The sequence below is a fragment of the Strix aluco genome, chromosome 19 (assembly GCF_031877795.1).
Source record: "Strix aluco isolate bStrAlu1 chromosome 19, bStrAlu1.hap1, whole genome shotgun sequence".
Taxonomy (NCBI): domain Eukaryota; kingdom Metazoa; phylum Chordata; class Aves; order Strigiformes; family Strigidae; genus Strix; species Strix aluco.
In genome coordinates this window covers 10,823,466-10,839,818 of record NC_133949.1, presented here as the reverse complement: position 1 = coordinate 10,839,818, position 16,353 = coordinate 10,823,466, and the positions used below count along the sequence as shown (strand labels likewise).

General features: G+C 54.0%; 1 protein-coding gene across 4 annotated transcripts in view; it reads left to right on the top strand.

The window, feature by feature from the left end:
• SMG6 (SMG6 nonsense mediated mRNA decay factor) overlaps positions 1 to 16,353 on the top strand; it is a 115,622-nt gene that overhangs the window by 30,266 nt on the left and 69,003 nt on the right. For all 4 annotated transcript variants that reach the window (XM_074845656.1, XM_074845655.1, XM_074845654.1 and 1 more), the window contains exon 10: positions 411 to 556. In XM_074845656.1, the coding sequence (XP_074701757.1) occupies positions 411 to 556 (146 nt within the window). The remainder of the gene's footprint in view (positions 1 to 410; positions 557 to 16,353) is intronic.

The following is a 16,353-nucleotide window of genomic DNA, read 5'->3' as shown; positions in this document are numbered from 1 at the left end:
GAATTGCCACATCCGCAATGTGGCACCAGTGTGTGCAGTTTGCTGCAGCCTGGGTTTCTTGGGAGTCCCATGGGCTGCTCCTGGTCCAAGTGAGCTGCTGGCCTCTTGGCACCCTTCCCAGATTGGTAGAAGTCAGTAGAAAAAAATGGTTGGTCAGAAATGACTCATAAAGGCCGTGTTTTCCTGCCAAAGGAATGCTGCCTGTCGGTCACAGAGCAATCCCTCGCTAAGGAAGGCTTCAGCTGCCTCCGTCGCAGCCTGCACCTTCATTCCCCACGGCTCCTGGATGGGAGACAGCACCCCCGGGGGTCCCCCTTCCCCAGGAGACGTGACACTGAGCGAGCTGTGGACTGACCGCCCTGCGCCCCGGGGCATAGCCTGCGCTCTACAGACTCTCTCTCTGTCTGCAGGATGGAGACTTTCCCTGCGGTGGCCGAGGAGGTCCTGAGGGAGTTCCAGGTCCTGCTGCAGCACAGCCCCCCTCCCATCGGAAGCACCCGCATGCTCCAGCTTGTGGCAATCAACATGTTTGCAGTGTACAACTCCCAGCCCAAAGGTACCATGTGCTGCTTTAGGGGAACCGGGCTGAGGATCAGCCGCTCTTTGTATGGCCAAGTTGTTCATGTGGAGAAAGGGGAGGGGGGGGGACTCACCAGCTGAAGACTGATGGGGAAGCGAAGCGGCGGTTGGATGCCTGGGGGTGTCGGTGTGTGTAGGGACAGCAAAGGGACCTTGGCTGGGCCTCGGTGGAGCTGGCTGAGGTGTCTGAGGAGTGAGGAGGCATCGCATCTCCCTGGAGCCTGAGTCATCAAGCACAGAAGGCAGGCACTGCTTGATGGCTGGCTCTGCCTTCCCAGTATTTAGCCTGGGCCCTGCTCAGTGCCTGTGCTGGCACCAGAAGGGCTGGGAGGATCTTGGAGACTTTGGCTGTTGGGAGAGCGGCTTTACCTGTGACTGCTCGTGTCTGTGCAGGTGGCTGCGTGATGCGATGCTGCTCTCTGAAAGGCCAAGCTGGAGGCTGTGGCCCGTATTAAGGCACCTAGAGAGCAAAGCAGATCTGGTATTACTCATCCTCCTCTCCTCGCCTCCTCCATCCACCCAGGAGGCTGTATGTGGTCTCTACCATTGTCGAGTTTAATGTATTGGTCAGCAGAGATGCCACCAAACTAGAGTCCCTTCCACTGAGTTTGAAATGGTGCTTCCAGGGAACGTGTTTTTCCCTGTGGCTTCCCAACATGCACCCAGTGGCAGGTACCCAGGACTGCCTAAGCCCTGTGTTTGGGAGCAGGGCTGGGGCTGCACTCCCTGGGTGGGAGGAAGCAGCATTTCACATGCCGATGGCTTGGGATTTACATCCCAAAGATGGAGGCCTCCAGCTGATGGATTTCAGTCAAAGCCACCATGTGGGTGATCAGGCTGAGCCCCAGAGAGCTGCTGCAGGAAGATTTCTCCCTCGTGAACCAGTTGGCCACCTGTCAGACTGGTGGTTAGTGGCCAAGGTCAGCTGATGGAGCGAACCGGCGTCGGCCAGAGGGCTGGGAAGCAGCACCCGTGTGCTGTTCCTGCTGCCCAGCCAATCTTGCAGGCACCTTCCTCTCCCGGGGGAAGCGCTGGGGGAGCTGTCAGCCCCACTGGCGAGGCAGCCTTGCCCTCCCGCCTGCTAGATGCCAACCAGTGACAGTGTGTTTATCTTTGAGCTGCAAAGTACTTTATGATTATGAGCAAATGCCTCTGCGCAGCCCCCCGGTAGGTATATTAATAGCGGTGTCCGTGCCACAGACGGCAGCGGGTGGTAAAGAGAGGAAGAGATTTGTCTGGGCCGTACAGCAAGCCCCTGTGGCAGAACTGGAAGCGATCCCAGCTCTTGGACCACTGGACTCTGCTCCTCTATCCGTAGCCGAGTTGTGGATGTGTGTGAGTGACAGAAAGGCAGCACTTTTTATCTCCTGTGAAAAATAAGTATTCGGAGTTTTCTGCCTCCTGTGTGAGTAGCTGCCAGCTGCTCCCAGCTTTCGCATCTCTGGAGAAAGCAAACCTGTTCCTGCTGGGGACTGCAGGCTGTGCGCAGAGCAGGTGGCAGTGTGCGTGAAATGCCTGCAGGTTGGATGGCACTGCAGCTGCCATCTGATGCCTAGTGCCCTTCAGGGATTTCCCCGAGGGCTCCTTGCTCTGGTGACCCTAAAATATCGCTGAGAATATTGTTGGCAAAGCAAATCCTGTTGTCAGCGCAAATGCCCTGGTGGTCTCCGAGCGCTCGTGTGCTGAGTGCTGGCACAGCGCAGGTTGGGCTCGGTGCCGACACTGTGATACTGAGAAGAGCTGGGTGCAGAAGGGGGAAAAAAAAAAAAAAATTAGCAAGGGGCCTGGAGTTTAAAAGGCAAGTAAGAATGTTTGCTGAATTATTACCCAGTGCCCAGCATGGAGCGAGGGTGTTGGCTCCTTCCCCCGGTGTGTGGGTTGCTGTGGGCAGAGGACTGGCTGGAGCATACAGCAGAAACGGCTGTCGGGAAGGTGCGGGTTTCCATTTCCCAGCACATGAGTCACCTCCCTGGGTTGCAGTAGCATGGGCAGCGGCGGGAGCGGGTGCGAGGGGGCTGATCCACCCCTGCGGGTGGGTGGGAGGCTGGGAGGGCGCAGGGAGCGGTCCCACCCTGCCTGCATCCCAGCTGCCAGGAAGCATTACTGGGGAGCTGCGAGCCCGGCTCGCCGTAGTGAGAGCTTGGCTGCGTCAGCTCTGTAGAGCTGGATCTAACTTTGCAGTTGGACCGAATGACCTCCAGAGATCTCCTCCTACTGAAATCCTTCTGCAAATCTGGGATCAGAGCGTGTCTGTGTCCTTCCCATCACAAGGGCCTGTCTGACCTTCAGCTGCGAGCTCTCGGTAGCAGAAGGAGATCTGTGGGTTTGGGGCTGGGGAGGGAGGTCTTTCTGAGAGCCTCTGTTCCCTGCTGTCCGGGGGTAGTTCTCTCTGGGGATTGCTGCTCCCTCCCTCTCCCACCATGTATTTCCAGGTCTCTGGAGCCCCAGCTACTCCTGAGAAACTTGTAAACTCGCTTTCTTGCCCTGTGTCTGGTGTCTAATGAATCCCTCGTGCTGGGATCCAGTGGTGCTAGCAGTTGTGGGGTGGTGTCACCGGCAAAACAGTCTCGACGTGGGGAACTTTTACAAAATTTTATGCCCGTGAACACAGACTTTTAATCACAGATTCAGGTATTGAGAAAAAGGAAACTTGAACAATCAAATGCTTTTAATGAACACCTTTCCTCCCTCTTCCTCGGGCTTACACCAAACACCTATCCTGCCCCATCTGAGTCTCAGCTTCCCCCGTTTTTGTGCCAGATTATGCTTGGTCTGTCCCAATTCCTTCAGAGGCAGCAGGCACTGCAGGAGGTTGAGGACTCGTGCTTAATGGTTTATATCTGCCACTCTTTGCTTTTTACTTGTTTTCTTTTGCTGTGGTGTGGGTTGGCCGTGGTCTCTCAGGGCTGTCCCTGCCCTGGCGTGGGTCCCCGTATGGCAGTTGTGATGTGTCCTCCTGCACATCTCTGACTCCTAGCAGCTGCCACTCTCTCGTAAATCAGTCTGTGTGAGGTCACCATGTGCTCTTCTGACAAGCTGACTTTTTGGGGTGCAGTGGGGTGTTTAAACTGGTTTCAGAGCCAGCCAGCTGCGAGCGACACGTGGTGTTTCACAGCCTCCTCCCACACAGGTCACTGCTGCAGCCCCCGGCTCTCCGGACCCTGCAGCATGTGCCCAAGGCAGGGTTCGGGTGTGTGCAGGCAGAGCCCCACGGTCTGTGCCCAGTGCAGGCAGCTGAGCTGTGCTTGTCCCCCAGGGGCAGCACCAGGCGCGCCAGAGCTGGTCTCAGCTGCCTGTGCAGCCAGGCAGCACTGGGAAGACCCTGGGAGATGGATTGGATCTGTTGTTTTCTTTGACAGAAGAAGCCAAAGAATTCCCACATGAAGTGCTTCCCCCGCTGTTCGGCATCAAACAGCGTATTGCTCCGAGTGAGCCGCTCTCCCTATTGTCCAGGGAGGTGTGCAGCCAGCAAGGATCCCTCTGACCTCCTGGCTGCCTCCTGGCAGGAGCATTCAAGGTAGCTTCTTGTAGACCTCAAACCCGTGGGGCAAGGAGGGGCCACCCAGGGGAGGGAGGCAGAGAGAGATAGCATCTACGTGGCAGACACATGCAGTTGCTGGAGCTTCCCATGACAGAATGTAGGTGACTACCAATGTTTTGGGCAATCCTGGGCTCTGACTGGGGTGGGACCTTTGTGGGGTGGCCCATTTAACAGTTTGGTAGCCATCTGCACAACCAACTTACAGAGAAGCTTGGATCCCTTTATCCCAACCACAAACACTCCAAGAATTTTAATTTTTTTTTAATTCTGTAATTTGGGGAAATAAAACTCTGGTTTCTGAAAAGACTAATTGAAGCCGTGCTTGCGGCAGGGGCATCTCGGTGAGGGGAGAGAGAGAAACCCCCTCCCAGCCCATCTGTGCCCAATTTACTCCGATCTGGCCTCTCTGAGGCTTTTTTTCTTTCTCTCTCTCTCTTTAATAATTTGTTTTATAATTCCTGGAATCAAACCCATCTCAGACACACTGTTTTATTTTACTGTATTATTGGATTATACTTCCTATAAATCACTGGATGTTATTCATAGGCCACCACCAGAATAACTTCCCCTCTCCCCCCCCCGACGGCCCCGCATTCCAAACAAGCGCGCACCAAAGTGGGGGTGCAGCAGCGCGGGGCACCCTAGAGACACTTCCCGGAAATCCCAGCAAATTTGCCTGGCTGCGGGTGTGAAGCATCAGGCTGCAGCACCTGGATGCCTTCTGGCACTCTCGGGCCGGTTGCATTGTGCCGTGTGGAGGTTGTTAGGAGGTCGGGCTTAGGTGGAAGTGGAGAGGGGAGGGGGCTGCCATATGTGCATCCTCAGCACATGTAGGGAATGAAGTTGCATCCCCCGGGGCCGAGCAGAGTCAGGGCATAGAGGCACAGGGAGGTTCTGGCCAAGCGCGGCTTTAGCTGAGGATTGGGAAAGTGGCTTGTGTTTCAACCAGAGGAAAGTTCGGGCAGGGCAGGGTGACCAGCCTGTAGGGTATCTGCTCTGCCGAGGCCGATGGGTGAGGAGGAAGGTCTGCTACTTGCGCTTGGGCAGTGGGACTGCTGCTTGTGTGGAACTGGAAGAGAGTTCAAGAGGGCAGCCAGTGTGGCAGGGTCAGGCTGGGCTTTGGTTCACAACCCTCCCAGCTCTATCTTCTTGAGTGGAACATGGTCGGGTTTTCTGTGCGAGATAGGCTTGGCTGGGAAACCTTGAAGGCGTGTGCAGAAAGGAAGGATTCACATCCCGCTCCCTGCAGCATGTTCAGAGCAGCGTAGAGCAGGTCAATACTGCACAGGCCACTGGGTGTAAAGGTGCTCTGCCTGGCTCACAGAGAACTGCTCTTCCACAGTGAGTGCTGCTAACTACAGCCCTTGCAAGGGTTTGCTAATGTGCACGGTCCTGCTTGCTCCTTGAAGACCTATACCAGCTTCTGAGATGCTGATTTTGCCCAAGTCTCCTTGATAGGCACAACAAAGGATCCATAGGTTAGTGCACATCAATTGCAGTGTCTAAGCGGGTGCAGGACTTGCCCTTTTGCACATGTGCTCGGCACCCCAGCCTGGCTGGAGAGGATGCATCAAACCCAGAGGACCCCCTCAAATCAGCCTGTGTAACCAGCAGCCTGCTCCGCTCTCGTCCTGCCACTGCGCGCGGCCCGGCGCTGGATGGAGAATGTTTCGCTTTGCTGACCGCAGCTGCTCTGGCTTGCAAGATAAAGTGTGAACCCCTAAAATATCCCCGGAGATGCTGCAGAGGCTGGTGGTGTCTGCCCTCAGCAGAACCTCAGGTCTGACCATCTCCACGGTTCTTGCTTGGTTTCCGATGCTCGGACCCAGCTTTGCTGAAAGACCTAACTGCAGCATCAGAAAAAGGCTCAGCAGAAGCATGTGCTGCTCTTCTGCTGCAGCCACATCTCAATGGCTTCTCATGAAGCTCTAACCACATCTTGCACATTGGAGCAGACAAAGGGCGCTGGGAGTTGAACGCAAAGGAGTCCAGTGCATTTGACTGAGTTTAAAAATAAAGCAGTGTTGTGGGACAGGTGACTTGGTTTGGTAGAGATTTAAAATTAGGCATAAAACAAAGCTTAATAAACCTCAGGCAGTAGATAGCAGAAGCAGCAACTTGATCTTTCGCTGTCTGGGGAGCAGAACTGAGCCCTTTTCTGCTAATTCCCCGCTTTGCGTGGTAAATACGCGCTTCACTAGAGTCCAGCCAGTACCTTCGAGCAGGTGGCTCTGTGGGCTGTGACAGCTTTGGGCACAACATCTGGGAGGTCGATGACGATGTCACACCGCGGGGCTGTGTCTCGGGGAGGCTGAGCATCTGCGGTCCTGTGCCCTGTTGAGAGCGGAGCCTGAGGTCCCTCCACCTGCCTGGGGGACTCGGTTTTGTAATGCAAGCACAGCCCGCTTGATGTGAGGAGGATGGAGTTGCACGGTTTCATAACGGGCTTTCTCTGGGGTGTTAGGGCTTCGGTCGTCATACAGCAAGTGTGGACTGAGGTGTCTATACTGGGATCACCAGCGTGCACCTGGCAGCTGCTGTGTGCTGTTGCCCTGTGAGACTGGGTAGCGCTGTCTTTAGCGAGATGGTGTTAAGACATAACACCTCCCAAAGCCTTAAGTTTGGAGGAACTGGACCTTAAATTTATCCTTCACCTCCCTTAATGTTGCTGCTCTTACTTGCTTTGGGGTTGAGTTGTAATCAGGAGAGGAGGGCTGGCTGGTACTGGTGTCCACCCTTCCCTGCACTGCCTGGCTTGCACAGAGGCTCTACAGCGAGCCGGTGCCAAGATGTCCCTGCCTGGGCAAAGGGCTTTTTTATTTAACCCATTTTGTCATGTAATGCCTGCTGCTCGCTGTGCCCAGGGGCAGCTCAGACCTTGGCTGTGTGAGCAGGCTGAAGGGTTGAAATGGCGCAGGGGGTGATACCTGCATTGCTCATCTCAGGAGCCACACGGCTTCCTGTGCTGAGCTGCTTGCTCATGCTGAGCCTCCTGAGGGACGCAGCCGTGTCTGGAGGTGGCAGCCCACCCTCCAGAGTTTCTCCTCTGAGCGCTTGGGAGTGTTGGAGGTTGGCACAGTTGCTGGGAACTGTCAGCGCCTTTCCTTTCAGGGAAGGAAGCTGTCTCGGACTTGAGACACATCAGCAAAGTTCAGGTAAAATACTTTTGGCCCAGATGCGTCTTCAGAGTCTTGCTCTTGGGCTCTTGAGGCTGGTGGCAGCAATGTTTAGACCAAAGTCTTCCTTTGCTTATTCCCCTCTGTTTCCTGTTTAAAATGCAGATTGTCACATATTTGGGGATTTATTTACCGTAATTGGAGTTATTTTCCTGGCTGCTGGCTTCTGCCCTCTGATGCAAGACTCCCTAGCAAAACGTGTGTCCAGAAAGCCATGTGACGTTTTTTTCCCCTTGCCACAAGTGCCAGCAGGAGATGCAATAATCAACGCGCTGCAGGGAATTTCCACTTGCAGTTCAGGTTTCTGAAATCTAGACGTTGGCTTTGGAGGCAAAAGATCGAGCAGGGCTTTGTGGCAGGGAAGGGAAAGGTTTCCAACAAAACTGAGTGCTTGCTGGTGTGTCAGACTGATTCTCCAGTCCTGCCCTCCAACTAAAGTGCAGGAAAAGTCCCTCTCGAGTGGTGTCAGATGAGCTCGCTGGGGGCTTCTGCCCAGTCTGCCTGTCACATGAGCACATCCTTACGTCTGCCCTTGAAGCTGTTCCACCAAACACAGGGTGATACCGAGATCTCATTTCAGAGCAACAAGTAGAGGGGAAATGATTTGTAATCACAAAGCTCGAGTCTGCTTTACAGCCAAGCTTCGGCAGCCCGAGCAGCAAGTCAGGACAGAGCCGGTGACCGGTGAGGTCAGGTTGGAGGGGCTTTCATGCTGCTGTACCACCAAGGCATGGGCCAGCTCTGCAAATGCTGAAACAAAATGACTATTTCGATGAAGAAGCAGCATCAGTGTATAAAACAAAAGGCAGGAAACGGACCGCTGGCACGCGGTGTCCATCCGTCCTGCTGTAAAATGAGAAAGAAGGTGCCTGAGGCAGCTGTCCCGGGGCTCTGCCTCACCCCTGCTTTGGTGGTGGAGAAAGAGGGGTGCCAGGGAGCCAGAGTGGGGTTGCACCAGGTGCAGCGGCTTTGGTGAAGCTTTAGATGTTTGCAGCGTGACAGGAAATCCTCTCACTTTTAAAGAGATGTTTCTGACTCTTTATTGTGCGTTGCGCCTTTGATTTCCTCGCGCTTCTAAGCAGCACCAAGTCAATTACTGTATTTTTGTTTAATTCTCTGAGAGAACATTGTATAATTAGGCTAATTATCGTGCTTTGTGAAGTTGTAAAACTCTTGATTGAGCTTGTGGGGCTGTTTTATAGCCTGCCAGGTGTAGGCAGGGAGGGCTGCCTGCCCCATGCCCTGTGCAGGTTCGGGTGCAGCCTGCCAGCTCGGTGAGGGTAGCTTCCGTCCCGGGGGCTGCCCTGCGGGTGCTGCGGGCCCATCCCCTGCCAGCTCCATCCTGCCTCTGTCTGCTTGCAGGCTGCAGTCCCTCAGTGAATTGGGTGCCCGGTGCTGGGGGGGCTTCAGCTGGGAGCAGGCACCCTTGGGGGCTTGTTGGGATCTCTTCTTGACTTAATGCTGAAATTAGGAACGGTGGCATAGCCAAGGCTGTGTTTCTACTCTCCAGTGCATCTGCAGCGAGGAGGTGACCTCACACAGGTTTATGTATAGAGACCTTTTATTTTTCCCTGATTAGGGTCTGCCCGAAGCTGCGTGTGCCCGTGCAGCAGGTTCTTGGCAGCATGGCGCTGGCTCTGCCTGTGCTAATTAATGGTCAGGAGGAAGGTGAGGACTTCTTGAGTGTGACCTTCAGGTGTCACCCTGGCTAACGTGATGCTCAGTCCAGGATAGTCTAACCCTGGCTGGGTGACAGCACTGAAGGTACGTGACCCATCTCTAACTGAAGGGTCATTTTTAATTTTGATTGATGTGGCTTGTGATGGCTGTGGTTAACGTGACCATAGGGCATAGGTGACATGGAGAGGGCACGAGTGATTTGTCTGTCCCCAAGGTTGGCACAGGTCTCTGGCGTGCACTCTCAGATCCCCCAGCTTGCAGGGTGGGACGAGAGGCAGACAGGAGTGTGTCACCATGGGCTGGGAGGGAGATGCCCTGGAGGGACAGTTTTGGCTGTGGGGTTTCTTCGTTCCCCCTTCTCCCATCCCTCGCGGCAGCGTGTGGTCCCCTGACCCTGCCTCAGTGAACTCCCGGTGCTTCTCCGCCAGACCCAGGAGCGGAGCAGGGGTGTCTTGCGTAAGCAAGCGCCTGCTCTCTGGGTAATGGCACGGAGATGGAGAAGGAGGCGCCGGCTGCCAAAGGCGGGTTGGGAACAGCATAAACCCTTCAGAGCGGGGCCCGAGGAGCCAAGGTCTGACAAGACCTCATGCCTGGTGCTGGGAGCGGGGCTCATCCTGCCCGGGGGGCCCCAACCGCTTACGGGGCCATGGCGGGGAGCGGTGAAACGCTGCCACATGGGCTCGTGTGTCTTTAAAAGCAGGCGAAGCGGAAGTGATGCTCTCGGGCCCATCTGCACGGGGCTGCGCGGGGAGCGGGAGACGCGCCCCAGCTGGTGCGAGGCCCTGGCAGCCCCGGGAGCTGCCGTCTGTTGGGGTTTACTGCTGTCTACGTTGAAACACGGCTTGGGAAGTGTGTGGAGGGGGGGGTGTCGGTGGCACAGTGCCAGTCCCGGTTCGCCTGGCCTTCTCGTTCCTCTCTCCTCCTCCTCCTCCCCGCTCCCTCCAATGCTTTAAAGTCACATTTCCAGGCCAGACATAGAATTAATCTCTGGGCACTTCACATTGCTGGCAGCGCAAAGCAGGATGTGGGATCTTTTTTTCTCTCTCTCTGCGTCTTGGCTGACTTTTTTACCTCTCGAAGAATTTGGAAGGGCCGTGAGATTCCCCCCGCCCCCCCTCGCCTCGGTGCCGTGCAGTTTTTCAGCACGCTGATCACCCTGCTGTGGCTTCACCCTAATAGATTTCATATGCTGACACAGTTGACATCAGTACCAAACTATTTTACATGTGATCTGGTGTATTTCCTGAGGAAATCTGCAAGATATTTATTAAGAACTAATAAAATAAACCTCTCCATGAGCTTTTAGGTAGTTTTCAATTTTTCATGTCTCTCTCGTTTCCTCTTATCAATGAGTTTCTATTTTCTCCCTCCTCTCTGACCATTGCAAAAGGAAACAAAAATAAATGTTTTAAACCGTTCCTGAATGGACACTGGGAATATTTCTGTAGTGATGTATTAGCAAAGTCGTATTTTTAGTGCTGTATTGTCAAGACTAAAAATATCCCACTGCAGTGCATCCTTTTTATAGGGCTTTGTGTGTGTGTGCATGCGTGTGTGCGTGTGTGTGTGTGTATGCTGAATGTTGTACAAGTTTGCACCAGTGTGTAAAGGTCTGTCTTTGTACTACTGCGGTGTTGCCTCCCCATCGCAGCTGGACTCCATTAGGCCTCGAAAATTAAAGTAATCCTGGTTAAGAAAGAAAAAAAAAATTAATCAATCTCACAGAGCCGCGTTTCCCCAGCTGAGCCTGGATACCTGCGTGGCAGCCCCGCTTTGAAAGACTCCAGCAGCCCGGGCTTGCGTGGGCCGGCAGCGCGCCGTGGGCCGGTGGTTTTGCCGCTGCGTTCCTGCCACCGAGGGTGTTCCCTGCCGCCGCCGCGCCGAGCAGCGGCTCCCCTTCCCCTGCCGCCGCGCGGGGCTAAGGGCGAGCTCACTACCCGGGAGGGCCTGGCTGCGGGGTGCAGTCACCGAGCGGGTTCCTGCTCATTTTTCATGCTCAGCAAGCCCTTTGGGGCCGCCCTGTGCTCGCAGGCGGGAGCGTGTGTGTAGCTGGGAGCAGGCTGGGTATTTCACCTTTTCAGAGGATTTTTCTATCTTTCTGCTATTTCTGTCTCTTTCAATTAACTTTGTAATGGGGGAAGCCAAAGGTGGGAGCTGGGCTGAGAAGCCACCTCCCTTCCGTCCCCTGCAGCCCGCGTGAGGGGACCCCAGCTCCGAGGGTCGGTCCCCTCAGCCGCAACGGGAGGCAGCTCCGTCTCTCTGCCGCGCGTGATTGATGCAGCCGTTTCCAAATATAATTTGCTCGCCGCTTCGCGGCCACAGCTACCCGGTGGAGCACTGCGGCCGTCGCTCTGGTCCCCAGGAACAGCCTTGCGTCACAGGTAGCGGGTGCTGCGACTGACGGGGGACCTGACGGCCGGCCCCGGAGCACCATGCGCACGACATGCAGCGTTTTATGAACTGATGTGTCTCACGCTCCAGCCAGGCGCTCGCTCCCCCTCTGCCCGCCCCTCCAGCGGCTTGTCTCCTCTGAGTCACTCGCCGCTTCGCTCGCGGGTGCCTCACTTTACTGTCTGCTGCCGTCTGGAGAGCCGCAGCCTTTCGGCTTCCTGTAGAGCAGTTCAGCGAAAGCAGTAATTAGGGCCCGTAAAAATTTATTTTATTAGCGAGAAGTGTTGGTGGGTAATTGGCCATAATTTGAACCCAGCCAGATTGGAGATTAATAAAAAAAAAAAATCACAGGGATCTTTTTACCAGAAACACCAGGGCTGTTACTTGCAAACCCTTCCCGAGGCGGGTGGGACGGGACGGGATGGTGGCTGCTGCGGAGAGGGTGGCCGGCAGCGAGCGCCTGTGCTGTACCCGTCCTTGAGGGTGTTTGACACTGGCATGGGAAGAAAGGAAACCTTGTTTTCCAAGAACTCTGCTCTTTCTCAGCTTGATAAGCATTTAAAATAAAAGCTGCACAATTGGAATTGGCAGAGCATCCTCATTCTTTTGTCTGTCTGTTTATTTTTTTCCCCTCATCCCTCGACATGTGTGCTACAGCCCACGGTTACTACACCCCGCAGAACCACAGGCCTGGAGCTCTGCAGGCGTGCGCCGAGCTCTGCCCACCCCCAGCCTGGCTCTTTGAAGCCTGGCAGAGCAGCAGAGATCCGGCTCCGTCCCCGGTCGGGCCCCGACCCTGGCAACCTCCTGATGTCCAGGGCACTGAAGTATTTGACAAAATGTATGTTTTCAGCCCTTTTCAGTTCCCCCTTTGCTTGCGGGGCAGCAAACCCAGGGCTCTGCCTGGAGCTGGAAGAGTGGTTTTGGACCTGGGTAGTGACTGCGCTGTACGGACCCGATCGCTTTGGTATTTATAGACTTCGTTAGAGTAGCTTGAATGTGGCCAACGCGTCGGAGCAGGAGCGATCTGAGGCTCATGCCTGCATCCTGCACGCTCATCGCGATGGCTGGTGTCAGCGATTGGAGAATTAACCGCTCCACTCAGGGAGTAAGGAAGAGCCAAGCCCCTGCGCACATGTCACGCTCGGTTACTGCTGGTTGAATCAGACCAGGGAGTTACTTCAGGTTACTAGTCCTGGTTGTTGCTTTGGTGTAAGGGATGGGGGTGTTACTTCAGGTTAGTAGTGCTTGTTTTTTGCTTGGCAGCCGGGGCTGGAACCTAGTGTAACTGTTTCCCAAAGAATATTTTTGGTTTTAAAACTGAAGGTCAGCAGTTCGCAAGTGCTGCGCTTGCAGCCAACTCTGTGGTTCGCCTTGTGCCACCGGGCCAGCAGCACTTGAAATCCTGATCAATTGATCTGCAACAATATGAAACCACGAAGGGTGACTGCCAGTTAAAACTCCCCGTCTCGCCCCGTTTTCTCCACCCAAAGTGTCTTTCTGCCCATATCCCCTTTCTTGCTGCCTGTCTCCCTCCCTCCCTTTCGGCTGTGTATTGGAGTTTTTGTCTATCTTTTTCCATCTCTCTGTCTCTTTTCATAACAGTTTTTAATAATGTTTTAGTTAGTTCCAGCCTTTTCCCTCAATGGATCCCATTGGAAAATGCATTTGAAAGGAAACAGTTATACACTTCCCTTCCTTTGAAACTCTGTTGGCACCTTTTCCAGTGCAGTAAACCATACAACATGGATTTTCAAAGTTTCCAAACACAGACATGCTGGCGTTAAATTTATGAAAAAATATTTTATTCGGCTGTATAGTAACTATGAGTCTCTGAGCTGCTGGTCACAGTGAAATCGAAGCTCGCTTTGGAACTGCAACAGGTTTTCAAATCTCTGCAGGAAACGTAGCGGCGCTGGCTGTACGGGAGCCTGCAGCTCCCTCGTGCCCTCCCGGCACGAGATGTAGCAGCAAATGAGAGGGGTGCTGGGGCACCCCGGGGCTGAGCCCACCCCCCCTCCAGTGCAGCCTCTCCCTGCGGATGGCCCTGCTGGGAACGGCGCAGCAACGGTAGCTGCAGGGAACTTCATGGTCATGCCAATCTTATCTCAAATCACAGGGGAAAAGAGGAATTTGGCATAAAACCGTTATGTCTTATGCTTGTTAATGAATGTAGAAGGTTAAGGCTTTTTAGTTACTGAGTCCCGTGGCAGGGGGGCTCAATAGCCGGTGTGAGTGTGCGCTTGCTGCAGTCTGCACGGGGGTTTGGGACCTGAGGCTCCGGCTACATGTAAGTTGTTGGAGCACTGAGATCATATTTTCTAATATGGGGGCTCGGATGTTAAACTTCCTGGAATGGTTTCTCTGCATGCTGTGGGTTTGTGCCTGCGGTCGCAGCCCTTCCCGTAGGGAATTGCTCACTTGACACCTGAGAACCTCCCTTTGCATGGCACCGCTCAGAGCAGATTTTTTCTGAATTTCCACAGAAGACCATGGCCCTCATTCACCACGAGAGGTCGGGTGGGTGAATCTGGCCGTATCCTCGTGACTACTGTTGTGAGGGGTTGTTCCCAAGCAAAGCGAGCCTCGAAGCCTGTGCTCAACAGCACTTCCGTGTGCTTGAGGTGTGGTGTGATGCAGAAAGACCTCCTGTGATTGACGAGATGATGACGTGGCAGAGATCCTGGCCTCAATTTTCCTGTTGTGTCCTTTACTTGTAAAATTCCTTTCCCTTCACATGGGAGTTTTCCAGAGAAGTCACTGATTAAGTGTTATCATCATGCTCGGTGCTGCATGGAGCATAGGAAGAGCTAGAAGGTTCGGGTTCCAGTAATTGGATTGCGTAAACTCACTGGCTTCTGTCTTAAAGCATCTCGGGTTTGGATGTCTTTCTGCATGGTGTCTTTAATGTGTACAGACGAGGAACTGAGCGTAAGGAAAATAACAGGTTTTCTATTTTTTTTGACTGCTCACCTTGAAATGCAGAGATGGAGTTCTCCTAAAAACATAGTCCTTCAGGAACTGCCTTTGTTCCTATTCAAAGCAGAGCTGCCCAGCGTCTGCAGATTTCACCTCCTCTGTGTCACTGTGACCAGCCAACAAGTGAGGGACACACAGATGCTGACCACATGTGTTGAGAGTGGTTAAGGTGACTTCTGGATCCTCCTGGAAGTTCATGACCGAGGCAAAGACAGAATCTAGTTCTCCAGCATAGCGCTGAACCATCTTAATCCCCCAAACATTACCGTGTCCTGCAGCCCTGAGCCTTACTGACTATGTGCATGTTTCAGCACATCAGCTGTGCAGGAGGGTCTCTACTGACTGTTAATTTTCTGTGTCAGCTGAGAATGGTAACCCGAGAGGAGAAAAAGTGATATGTCATTAGGACTACCTTATAATGTGTAAGTGTGATGGAGTTAACTTGAAGTTGCACGGACGGCTCTAAGTCTGGTGTTCCTGACCTTCGAGCGCTCAACTGTGTGGTCATGTAACGGTTTTTGTATGTGTAATTCCCATTGTTTTTAGAAAAACGAGCTCCCCCGTGGAACAGGACTGACCTCATCTGGGATCCTCGGCTGGCGCGTAAATCTAGATTCACCACACAAGTCCCTGCCACGGCAGGAATGCTGGAAGCGGGGCTGTTATCCTCCACACGCACCAGGCGCTGAGGGTGAACGGCCGCTGACGGTGCCAGCAAAGCAGCGTGGGGGCCTGGAGAACAGACCACTACACTGTCACCTAGCTTGTGCTGCCTCAGTCTCCTTTTCTACTTCTCCACGGTCTCACCCAGCTTGGTTTCTTCTTCCCTCGCCTGTCCAAGCAGATGAACTAGTTGCTGCTTCGGTTGGAGTGGCACGTGAGAGCTGTCTGATAACGAGCACCCAGATTTCCATAGGCCCCTGCCTTAGCAAAGCAGGGGTGGATGGAGGGGGCAGAAGGCACACCCAGATCCTGTCGCCAGCCCCTGCCAGACTTCTGGTTCTTGCTCCAAAGTGTGAAGGTGCTAGGGATTTCACTGAAACAGTCAAAGAATTTTTAACTTGAGAAGAACAATGTATTTTCCCTAACCTCATTCTGGCAAATGGCTGAACCTTTGTAGGTGAAATTTTCCCAATAAATTTAGCTCAAAGAAAGCTTTTGGCATGAAGGATTGCAACCTAAATGGTTAAATTTTGGCAAAGTTGTCAGGAACTAAAATCAGGGTCTCATAATGGAAAGTGTTAGGTAAGCTTCTCTGTAGGCACAGCGGCTGGGCTGTGGGATGTCCTGGTGCTGGGGGTGCCACTGGCATCAGCTGGGGAGGTGGCCAGGGGCTGGAGCAGGAGGTGAGGAGGTTCAGGCCTGCAGACATCTGCTGAGGACCCTGGGATTTACTGTCTCCCTGGAGTTGGGGGGCTGAGGGCATGGGTTTTGCTTTAGGTTTTGGCATTTGCTTTGCAAACTGACACACTGGCGCTCTGGTCCCTCAGGAAGCTGTAAAAAGAAGAGCAGCAAATGAGCGAATGTGTTGAAACGGAAGCTCCGCACTTTGCTGTTCCTGCCCCATCAAAGGCTGCTTTCTCCGAATGTGCCTGTCTGCAGGCGCTTTCTCTCATTAACTTTTACTCCAGGCTTGAAGTGCTCACCAAGGTTCACACCAGAGGAGGCATGTTCCAGGCTGTCTGTTTGCATTTGCTGCCAAAGACATGCCCACCTCCAGCATGGCGGGGGGTGGGTGGAAAAGGCTGCCTTTTATTTGCTGCAATTGTCCTGGTAAAACTTCACTCAAGGCTGGAGTAAATCTCTTGGGAAGCCCTGTTCACACCTCCTCCCGCGTTGTAAATAACATCTGACACAATTATGGTTGGGCGCATGCAGCTCCTGGGTGGGATGCTAGTAGCAGCTTGCCATGCCTGCTGCGGAGCACCGAGCCAGGCTCCATGGCAGCGCGTTTCCCCAAGCACATGTGCTGAGGAGCCCGCTTTCCTCGCCGGCCCTTCCGGGGTG